The following is a 12458-nucleotide window of genomic DNA, read 5'->3' as shown; positions in this document are numbered from 1 at the left end:
GAGTAAAAATTCTAAAAGTAAGGCGCGATTTACCGAATTTTGCCCTTACGTAAATTTATATATAGATTCAAATGACATAAAATATATTAAAGGCTTAAAAATTTACAATGATTATATAAAATTCATATAAAAGTTAAAATTGTTGACAGATAAAAAAAAAAATATATATATATATACATAGTACGAACAATATTAACTGGAAATAAATTGTTTAAGTTCACGTTTAAAGGAAATAACATTTTCAGATTGTCGAATGATTTTAGGAATCATATTAAAATACATAGGCGCTTTATAACTGAAACATTGTTTAAAAATCTCTAAAGAAGGTCGAGGAATAATATAATTACAATTAGAGATGGATCTGGTAGTAGGTCGACCTCCAGGCTGAGCCCTGGTTAACATGCGACTGATGTAATCCGGAACGGTGTTGGTGGAAGCCCGATAGGCGAGACAACCAAGTTGAAACTGATAACGTTGAGAAACGGATGAGATAGAAATGGTGTTATCAACAAGGTGGGATGGGGTATGAGGGTGAACTTTCAAGATAACTCTTTTAGCTCTATTTTGAAGTTTCTGGACTTTAGCAACGAGTGGTGCTCGTGAGCCCCAGAGAGAACAACAATAGTCAATATGAGGTAAGACAAGAGCATTGTATAACATAAGAGATGTAGCTTGGTGGACAAATTTTCGAGTTCGGGCGAGGATGGAGATAGAGGAACTTAATTTGTTGCACAACTTATCAACGTGCGGAATAAAAGTAAGATGGTGGTCAAGAATGATGCCAAGATGCTTATGTTGGGTGACCTGTTTGATAGGTAAGTTGCTAATAGAAACATTTATAGGCCCGAGTAAAGAAAGCCTTTGTGGCGTTCCAATTACCATCACTTCAGTTTTTTTAGTATTGAGCGCTAGACTATTAGCTAGAATTAGCCAATTGGCGATTTTATCTAAGTCAAAATTAAGATTGGTTACAATATCGTCTACCTTATCGCTAGAATTGTAAATTATGGTATCATCAGCAAACATATCCATTGAAGAGTACGATAAACAATTGGGGAGATCATTTATGTATATGGAGAATAACAGTGGCCCAAGGTTGGATCCTTGAGGTATACCAGCGTTGACATTAATAGATGAAGATATAGTTGATTTATAACAAACATGTTGCTGACGTCCAGAAAGATAGGATGTAAACCATTTCACAGCCAATTCGGAAAAACCATAAAAGAGAAGTTTACGTAACAGAATTTCGTAGTTTACTAGATCGAAAGCTTTCCTTAGATCAATAAAAACTGAACCAATGATTTTACCTTCATTTATACTGTGGATCCAGCTGTCATGAGTTTTGGTAATAGCAGTGAGTGTAGAATAAGTGGGACGAAATCCAGATTGGTTAGGGCAGAGAAGATTATTTGAAGAAAGATATTCCAGTACTTGCATACCGACGGCCTTCTCAATCACTTTAGACATGATAGGTAACACAGATATAGGTCTGTAGTTATCCGGTAGATGTTTGTTACCGGATTTAAAGATGGGAGTAATCTTACCAATTTTCCACGAGAGAGGGAAGCTTTGACTGGAGATGGAAGTATTTAATAATCTGTGTGAGGAAAGGTGCGATGATGGGGGCTGCCGCCCGAACGAGCTTACCATCAATACCGTCGTGTCCAGCAGATTTCGCAGAATTCAGTCCGGAGATTGATATCAGATAATAGCTAATATAGCAGCTTAAGACATAAGATATTTTGATTGAGTTATATATGTTTAAATAAATGTCTATTGATCATTTTCTATTGTTCAACGTTGTAACTGATGTAATATAATGTTGTGTTGAGGTACTAATGAAGACTCTTACTCGCTTAACTGTCGTAACACATATTGTTTATTCAGTATAATACTTCAGTACAATATACAACTATAAGTATAGATAAGGAACGGAGGATCAGTGATGCTGTCAGTGAGGTGTGAAGTGTGTAGGTCTGCTTCTGAAGAAGTGGCTGTAAGGTGTGTGCTCCGTGAGGTGGCTGTAAGGTGTGTGCTCCGTGAGGTGGCTGTAAGGTGTGTCTGGGCTCTTCTGAAACTTGGGGGTATATTGGCTTCGGTTCATTTGCATATGTCACTACGTAATCTGTGAGGGTAACGATTGGTCCTAAGTTGATCCAGAGGTGTTTAAGTGGGAGTGATTGATCTTATCTGGGGAGGTTACAATGATGAATTGGCCCTGTCCAATCTCTGCTAAAAACTGTCAATATCTAATTGTTTTATGATGGGAACAGTCACAAAGTTATTCTTTAGGGATTCGATTGTAAACTAAATGGTCATTAAAACATCTGGACAAACTCTCCTCTGGACTTTCTGGGTCAAGTTTGTGAACTTATTTGAATTCCGATACAAAGGTCAATTTCTTAATTATAAAAGTATATCGTTATATTACACTGACTTGACTTGTGTGGTGGTGAAATAAAATAAAAAGTAAATTCATTTATGATCCTTAACTCACCAACATAAGACTAAGGAAATTACCTTTGACAAATGTCTGTATGCTTTCTTTCAGGCTAAAAATAAAAATGTATATGTACACATTAGTAAAACTATAATAAAGATAACAGACTCGTAAGCAGGAGGGTTTTATGGTTTTAGCAAACCCTCCCCACTCCCTATAATAAGGATAACAGACTCGTAAGTAAGTATGGTTCTAGCAAACCCTCCCCACTCCCTATAATAAGGATAACAGACTCGTAAGTAAGTATGGTTCTAGCAAACCCTCCCCACTCCCTATAATAAGGATAACAGACTCGTAAGTAAGTATGGTTCTAGCAAACCCTCCCCACTTCCTATAATAAGGATAACAGACTCGTAAGCAGGAGGGTTTTATGGTCTAGCAAACCCTCCCCACTCCCTATAATAAGGATAACAGACTCGTAAGAAGGAGGGTTTATGGTCTAGCAAACCCTCCCCACTCCCTATAATAAGGATAACAGACTCATAAGAAGGAGGGTTTTATGGTCTAGCAAACCCTCCCCACTCCCTATAATAAGGATTCAGACTCGTAAGCAGGAGGGTTTTATGGTTCTAGCAACCCCTCCCCACTCCCTAAAATAAGGATAACAGACTCGTAAGCAGGAGGGTTTTATGGTTCTAGCAACCCCTCCCCACTCCCTTTTTTACAGTATTATTATCAAAATTAGGAAATGCAAGGAGCAATTGGTACCATGATGGCTATGCGAAAAGAATCCCCTTCAATAAGGGGATCAATAAATTATGACTTAAATATCATAAATTTGTATGTGTTTTGAGCTTCTTTTTTTTATATTTTATTGCAGAAAGCAACACATTAAGTTCAGTTATCTTTGTAATACGGGAGAATATAAAACCAGGAGCATAAGGAGACAAGTATAAATATAGGAGTCTGTCGGCCAAAACGGAAGTGTGGCATATATCTTACTGAAATTGAAAATATTGGTAGGACAAAAAGTCTGCCATCCTCCGTTAAGCTTATGCAGAATGTAATTCTATATAAAACCAGGATTGTTTCATTATTATTATTTGGGTTTAAAAGTTCTTTTGATGTTTGTTATAATTCTTGATTTTGTGTATAATTGTTTCAACACTATTTTTATGGTTGAACTTTGGTTGTATTAATAGGTTATGTTATTAATATATACAAATGAACTGATAGACACACAAGTGATAGTAATAATATCCCTTCCAGACTATCATCTCAGGGCATACAATTAACTAGCAGGGTGTTGGTCTATCTCTATGGTATTGGAGAGTATAAATAAACAGTATAGATACTGTGATACACTCATTATACAGTACTACTTACCTGTCATTTTCTGGCAACTGCAGATCTGAAATGAGTATCAGTATTAAGAATTAAATATCACAAGCATTTGATTATTCATTACTCAACACAATCAACCACAAAACCATAACTTCACTGTGCAGAACCTCATTTTTAAAAATTGATTTATGGTCTATAAATATATTACAAAAAATAGCATTAGAGGACCATATTACAATAAAAAAACTAGAAAATTGATACAAGAAAAAAATAAACATTAGTTGGCAAGTAAAGTAAAGGCCTGCCACCTGAGCCCTGTACCATGGACCTATACAATGTACCACACCCTAAAAGGCCTGCCACCTGAGCCCTGTACCATAGACCTACACAATGTATCACACCCTAATTTGATTGTTAATATCAATTTGTTATTATTTTGCAATGTATTTGTATGTTGCATGCTAATTTCAAGATGTTGACAGCTTCACAGAGAGCTTTGACCAATCATTTCTGTTGTTGAATTTATAGAGCAAGCATATCAAAATAAGATTGATTAACAATACGTTCTTTGATGAAATATAAACTGTTCTATTTACAATGGATAGAGAACTATCTCTTATTTTTAAGTTTGTTGATAATACCAGGGAAGAGTTAGGCCCTGTTCAGACCCATGGCGTTAGACCGTTTTAGCGTACAACGTTACTATCAAGGTCACGTTACAAACCGCAGAGAAAAAAACGAGGTGTTCAGGCCCGGCCCATAGCGTACGATTATTGTTACAACGGAAGTACGTCATCCAGGTTGTTTCTAGTTGCATATTCATGTGCTCTTACTCGCGTGTTTTCATCATTATTTCCACTGTATATAGGCCTAGATCTCAGCCCTACAATTATGACAAAATTTGCCGTAAATAAAACATACCTCAGCATTTATTTAAGAAAAATATAGTAAAGCCAAATTTCTGTTTCTATTGTTTTTATTTTGTTTGTAGTAAAAAACATTTTCCCCAGGCTCTTGTGTTACGAAAATAAAGCAGACCTCGTAATGATGAAGAAAAAATGATTGTGATTAGTCTATCCAGTCCAGTCAAAGATATATATTCTTTGGTCCAGTCGGTTGAAAATAACCCTTAACTTGCTAATAAAAGGGACACATCTCCCCTTGTTTGTTTACTGATTTTTTTAGGAGTTAGGAGGTTTTCAGCATTAAACTTGTCCAGTCTAGTCTGCCTTGTATGAATGACTGACTTGATGTCCCACGCTAGTTTTTAGCTTGAATGAAATGCGTGAATGGCTCTAGGCCTAGCTAGGCCTAAAAGCGGATGGGATCGTAGTCCCTATGTTTAAATACAAGGTGCATGTATTTACGTCATATGTTAGAAAATATAATGGTAATCAGTTGATAGTAGTTTGTAGCCTTTGTAACAGTTGTATTTGTAGTGTAGTTAGGCCTTATTTATTCTGGCCTTTTTGTTATTGAAATCCATCTCACACATTGACGATACAAGATGTCAGCCTAGGTCAAACATTGTTTCGCGTCATAACAGGAAACGTTCTGATTGGATACAACGTTGACTTACAGTAGCGTCGTACGCTAAAACGGTACTATCAACCGTTTTCCACTACAACGCTACAACCGTTGTACGACGCGTTGTACGCTAATCCCCAACTGTTCAGACACACATTCTTTTAGCGTCGTACGCTAAAACGGTCTAACGCCATGGGTCTGAACAGGGCCTTAAATTACAATAGAGTTAAATTGTAATTTAACTCTTCCCTGATAATACATTGCCGACCATAATGAATATGTTTTGTTTGTGTGATCAAAGTACGGTGGCCTGTAAGTGTCACAGCAACTTATATATAAATATCATGACAGTATTTATGGAGATATTGTTCAGTGTATCAGCTTTTATTCTTGACTAATAATAAAAGACATGTTGTTTTAAAGATTAGTTAAATAAGTCATTTACCTTATCAATCGTTTAAATGTATGAATTTAGTATTTTTTTCTAATTCTGTTTAAAGACATTCTTTTTTTTATAAATGTTGAAATAAAAAAAAAATGTAGCTAAAATCCATTCTATAACATCACATTTTAAGTTATTTTAACCATATAATAACACAACTAATATTTTATGAGACTCACCACTCTCTGGTTCAGGTTTAGTTTCCTGTTCCACTACTTGTGTTTGAAATTCATCACTAAGAGTATCTGATGAATCCGATGCAAATTGCTTTGTCACTTCTGGTCAATAAAAACATCCAGAAAAGACAGTTATTGTTAGTATATGTTGAACAGTATATTAAAGGCCAGCTTAAGACATAAGATATTTGGATTGAGTTATATATGTTTAAATAAATGTCTATTCATCATTTTCTATTGTTCAACGTTGTAACTGACTTGACTTGTGTGGTGATGAAATAAAATAAAAAGTAAATTAATTTATGATCCTTAACTCACCACTCTCTGCTTCAAGTTTTCTTTCCTGTTCCTCAATCATCCCTTTCTTCATTTGTGTTTGTAATTCTTCATTAACAGTACTCAGTGAATTTGATGTTAATTGCTTTGTTAATTCTTTTCAACAAAAATACAGAAAAGTTATTTGTTTTTGTTGACATTAAAAGATACTGATAGGTTAGTGGTGGTTATGTTTCCATTTTCAACAGGTTAACGTAATTAATTCTGGCTCAATTCAATGTTGTTAGTAATTGTAATAGATACATGTAATCATGGCCAAAAATGAATCATACTGTACCTTGCTCATTTTCTTGTGTAGTGATCTCTGTATCATCTTGCTCATCTGCAAAGATGGAATATTTTTTTGGAATATTAGTAAAAAAATGTCATGTCAGTATGTGTTGTATTGTATGTAGAACTATAATATGAATCTAATTGTTTTGTTACTTCTGTTCAACAAAAATACAGAAAAGACAGTTATTTATAGATTGCACATTTAAATGACAAAGCTTTTGATTTTTTGAGTTATACATGTTGTTCATTTTGGAGAGTCACATAACTATACATTTTCAGTTTCAGTTATTATTATAATATGTCTATTAAGTTTTATTTTAAAATGTAACCAATGGATCCTACCTTGTTGACTGCCTTGGATGTCAGACTGTGGTAAAGCAGAGGTCACTGAACCATCTTGCACATCTGTGAAAAAGTAGTTTTATTTGGAATCTTGTGAAATAATACAAAAAAGCTAAGTTTGGTGAGAATCGGATAAAAACTGTGGTCTATAGGCAGTAAAATAGTTTTTTGTTAGTTGTGACCTTGACCTATGACCTTGACCCTCAAATTCAAACTCGTCCAAGCTTTTGAGGCATAGATCATTGTGGCCAAATTTGGTGAGAATTGGATAAAAACTGTGGCCTCAAGGCTGTTCACAGACACACACACAAACACACACACACACACACACAAACACAAACATACAGGGGTGAAAACATAAATTGGTATTACTGGAGGGTGTTTTTGTGTTATTATAGCTAATAATATAACTTTCCAAGGTCAAAATAATTTTAATTACAAGTTTATAATAATAATAACATGTGATAGAGGGCGCAAGTTGAAATAGAAATTTCAAGACGATATTAACAACTATAGAGGGCGCATGTTGTGCTAAAAATTAGTTTTAATGAATTGCAAATATCAAAAAAAATATAGAGGGTGCTATATATTATAGGAAAATACAAATAAATAATAATATTTCTCATACCCGGTAATACCGAGTATACGCAGTTCAACGACATTTTGTTTATACCCGGTACACGCAGTGAAAGAGTTCAGCTAGGAATATAACCAAAGTTAAGTAAATCCAGCTAATAGTGCCAGACAAAATGGTACTTAAGGCTGCCCTTTATTGTAGAATTTTCCATAGAAATGATGGTAAATTAAATTCTAAAAATTGAAGTCAGTTTTTTTGTTTTTAGTTCATGCACTACATGATATGATACGGCCTTATCATGTTTTCTTGTCTGATCACCAAAGTTAAGCAACTTTGGAACCGGTTGGAGCTTGGATGGTAGACCATCTGGGAGCTGGGGTCCCATCAACTGCTGGCAGCCCCTGCATCTATTATCTGCCTCAGACGTATTGGCTCATGCTGTTCTTTTGGCCACGGTGAAAACAGACTTAATCTACATCATTACCATAATTAATATAACATACCTAGATTTGGTCTTGATGTCTCAACATTACCTATAACAAATACAATATATAATCATTATTTCAATAAAAAAAGAAACCAGATCTATATATGATATTATCCTGGAAAAAAAACACTACAGAATCGTTTGTAGATCGTCAGTTAATAATGTTGTTATCCATTTGTTATTTGTTATCAGTTGCACACTTTTCGCCTTTTTGCAGTACCGCTCAGAAATGTTTTTTTAAATAACATTAGCGTCTAATTCTCTCTTTACTGAAATCCCATTTTAATCACAATTCTGTTTAATTATATATAGATACAATCATAAAACATACAGCAGCTCTTATTCTTAAACTTACCACTCTCTGGCTTAAGAAGTTTTGTTTTCTGTTTGTCACTTGTCTGTTTCTGAAATTGTGTTTGAAATTGCTCATCAACATTTCTTGGTAAATCTAAAAAAATGCAAAAAACAAAAATATTACATATTATATATTTTCATAAAAAACACTATATTTAAAGTCATAGCTTTTTTTTTCCAATGATATAAGGTTATATAAAGGCTCTGTGTGATACAAAGCCTTACAAACACTTGTGGGTGACTGTGTACAAGAAATCATTCATTCTGAATATACTATAATAATAATAATGTATACAGTTAACAACTACAGTTATTAATTTAAATTATGTCCTAAAAAAAATTGTGGAACTCAAACTCATCCAAACATATAGACATTTTTTGACAGCGACCCTGAATCTAAATCGTTGAAATTCTAGCAACATACAGTTGATTAGCATGGTTTCAATGGGTAAAGTGAAAATAAAGTAATCCTGAAATGAATAACTGGTATGATTCAGAATTAGGCAGTAGGAAATGCGATTAAAAACATCTATCGTAAGTTTTCAATATGCTTTGAACTTTTTGAATGTTTTTATTTATATTCTGTTTTATGACCAGTAACCAATTTAGTTTTTATACCTGTTTGTCAAAACACAATAAAGATCACTCAAGCCCCACCATGGTTTAGGCTGATGTCAAACAATTTTGTCAATATAGACCTGGAATTGCACCTTTAAAGGCTTACAATAAGGGCGCTTTTCTGGTCCTACTAAAGCACGCCCAGAAAACGTGCCCACTGTCCCCAGTCGTTAGTTCCCCATTATGTGTGTACGCTACACTTTTGTAAATATTAATTGTAAAAAAATTAAAAATGTAAATATCAGCCTAGAATGTAGAATTTGTCTTTATTTATTTATTTATTACCATATTTACTGAGGGTAGCCTATCCAGTTCCTAATAGAACTGATCATTCAGGGCCCTCGATAAAACATACATACAGTACAACACATAAAATATTAAATATAGATGGTACGCTCGCTTCGCTCGCGTACCATCTAGGTCGTACTCACAGATGGTTCTCGAATACACAGTAATTTCAGCGTAACAAAACTGGCGATTTCAAATGTACGTACCGCAGGACTATAATACATTGTCGTTTACAGAAACGAATAAATAGACACGATGATTTGTGTAGTCAACTAAAATTAGCACCCTGGGAATTACTTCCGAAGGAGAAACTTATCACAAAATGAGTCCAAATGTTTGATTTGGACTCATTTAAAGAAACCCAATTTGTGTTTTGTATGTAACATTAGGGTTGAGGGATGGGAAAGCGGATAGGTACAAAGAAGAACAATTTTTAGATATACTCTTTATCCACTCAGTAACGAAATATTTCTTTCATGTTTTATAGACCTATAAATAATATAGGCCTACATCTAAATACAGTAAAACATTTGCGATTTAATACTTTGTTAAAACTGTCACTGTCATAATCGATTGAAATATTAAAGTACACGATATACACCACTACGACGTTTATATTTTTGGTAATTATTAATTAATACAAACGTTGAGAAGGAACTGTCTATAGTATAAAGTTTATTTGTATATAATAATGTGTTTATATATCTAACAGTAGAGCCTATCCACAATCTCAGTAATAAAGTTTATTTGTATATATTTTTATATTACATTTAACAGTACGAACATTCACAGTTAGAAATGTTTGATTCAAATGTTGACCAACAATAGTTAATAATAGGTATTTACAGTATTGTCGAAGTATTGCAAGTTTATTCTCAAAGGGCCCATATATTTACCTACCGTATATGTTAAACCAAGGGCTCATAAATTTACCTACTTGTGTTAAACTCCGGCAGACTGAGAGATTGGGATGTTCCATTCATCGCAAATCAATACATTTGTAGAATCGTATATTAAATCTATCAAAATAGTATTTTTTAAAGAAAATCGGCCTGTCTTCAACATTATGATGCTGTACTCTAGCTGTTCAACGGGTTTTCAGCTATTAAAAACAATTATCGTAGGAGGAGATAGGAAAATGCGAAGCCTCCTCGCATTTTTGTGGCGGGTATTTTTCAAGATAGACATCCATTAGACAGTGTATACCACGATCGGAAAACACCCCTCTTTGGGGCAAATCGTTGAACCTAAATTCGTTTTAATCGTCAATAACTAATTATCTAACTTAATTTAATTAGTAAATAGGGTTAAATCAGGTGGTTAAAATCAGTACCGAAAGTACGAACCAACTTTATATACCATCGAGTAAAAATTCTAAAAGTAAGGCGCGATTTACCGAATTTTGCCCTTACGTAAATTTATATATAGATTCAAATGACATAAAATATATTAAAGGCTTAAAAATTTACAATGATTATATAAAATTCATATAAAAGTTAAAATTGTTGACAGATAAAAAAAAAATATATATATATATACATAGTACGAACAATATTAACTGGAAATAAATTGTTTAAGTTCACGTTTAAAGGAAATAACGTTTTCAGATTGTCGAATGATTTTAGGAATCATATTACAATACATAGGCGCTTTATAACTGAAACATTGTTTAAAAATCTCTAAAGAAGGTCGAGGAATAATATAATTACAATTAGAGATGGATCTGGTAGTAGGTCGACCTCCAGGCTGAGCCCTGGTTAACATGCGACTGATGTAATCCGGAACGGTGTTGGTGGAAGCCCGATAGGCGAGACAACCAAGTTGAAACTGATAACGTTGAGAAACGGATGAGATAGAAATGGTGTTATCAACAAGGTGGGATGGGGTATGAGGGTGAACTTTCAAGATAACTCTTTTAGCTCTATTTTGAAGTTTCTGGACTTTAGCAACGAGTGGTGCTCGTGAGCCCCAGAGAGAACAACAATAGTCAATATGAGGTAAGACAAGAGCATTGTATAACATAAGAGATGTAGCTTGGTGGACAAATTTTCGAGTTCGGGCGAGGATGGAGATAGAGGAACTTAATTTGTTGCACAACTTATCAACGTGCGGAATAAAAGTAAGATGGTGGTCAAGAATGATGCCAAGATGCTTATGTTGGGTGACCTGTTTGATAGGTAAGTTGCTAATAGAAACATTTATAGGCCCGAGTAAAGAAAGCCTTTGTGGCGTTCCAATTACCATCACTTCAGTTTTTTTAGTATTGAGCGCTAGACTATTAGCTAGAATTAGCCAATTGGCGATTTTATCTAAGTCAAAATTAAGATTGGTTGCAATATCGTCTACCTTATCGCTAGAATTGTAAATTATGGTATCATCAGCAAACATATCCATTGAAGAGTACGATAAACAATTGGGGAGATCATTTATGTATATGGAGAATAACAGTGGCCCAAGGTTGGATCCTTGAGGTATACCAGCGTTGACATTAATAGATGAAGATATAGTTGATTTATAACAAACATGTTGCTGACGTCCAGAAAGATAGGATGTAAACCATTTCACAGCCAATTCGGAAAAACCATAAAAGAGAAGTTTACGTAACAGAATTTCGTAGTTTACTAGATCGAAAGCTTTCCTTAGATCAATAAAAACTGAACCAATGATTTTACCTTCATTTATACTGTGGATCCAGCTGTCATGAGTTTTGGTAATAGCAGTGAGTGTAGAATAAGTGGGACGAAATCCAGATTGGTTAGGGCAGAGAAGATTATTTGAAGAAAGATATTCCAGTACTTGCATACCGACGGCCTTCTCAATCACTTTAGACATGATAGGTAACACAGATATAGGTCTGTAGTTATCCGGTAGATGTTTGTTACCGGATTTAAAGATGGGAGTAATCTTACCAATTTTCCACGAGAGAGGGAAGCTTTGACTGGAGATGGAAGTATTTAATAATCTGTGTGAGGAAAGGTGCGATGATGGGGGCTGCCGCCCGAACGAGCTTACCATCAATACCGTCGTGTCCAGCAGATTTCGCAGAATTCAGTCCGGAGATTGATATCAGATAATAGCTAATATAGCAGCTTAAGACATAAGATATTTTGATTGAGTTATATATGTTTAAATAAATGTCTATTGATCATTTTCTATTGTTCAACGTTGTAACTGATGTAATATAATGTTGTGTTGAGGTACTAATGAAGACTCTTACTCGCTTAACTGTCGTAACACATATTGTTTATTCA

General features: G+C 34.4%; 1 protein-coding gene across 1 annotated transcript in view; it reads right to left on the bottom strand.

The window, feature by feature from the left end:
* The window catches only part of LOC140047600 (uncharacterized), a 264382-nt gene extending 252343 nt beyond the window's left edge, over positions 1 to 12039 (bottom strand). The window contains exons 1-9 of the mRNA XM_072092637.1: positions 10917 to 12039; positions 8303 to 8395; positions 7964 to 7993; positions 6884 to 6946; positions 6546 to 6590; positions 6251 to 6364; positions 5936 to 6034; positions 3830 to 3854; positions 2524 to 2555 (exon numbers count right to left, since the gene is read on the bottom strand). Of these exons, the coding sequence (XP_071948738.1) occupies positions 2524 to 2555; positions 3830 to 3854; positions 5936 to 6034; positions 6251 to 6364; positions 6546 to 6590; positions 6884 to 6946; positions 7964 to 7993; positions 8303 to 8395; positions 10917 to 12039 (1624 nt within the window). The remainder of the gene's footprint in view (positions 1 to 2523; positions 2556 to 3829; positions 3855 to 5935; positions 6035 to 6250; positions 6365 to 6545; positions 6591 to 6883; positions 6947 to 7963; positions 7994 to 8302; positions 8396 to 10916) is intronic.
* Positions 12040 to 12458: the final 419 nt, after the last annotated feature.

The sequence above is a fragment of the Antedon mediterranea genome, chromosome 4, assembly GCF_964355755.1.
Source record: "Antedon mediterranea chromosome 4, ecAntMedi1.1, whole genome shotgun sequence".
Lineage (NCBI taxonomy): Eukaryota > Metazoa > Echinodermata > Crinoidea > Comatulida > Antedonidae > Antedon > Antedon mediterranea.
This window is presented reverse-complemented; position numbering and strand designations above follow the sequence as displayed.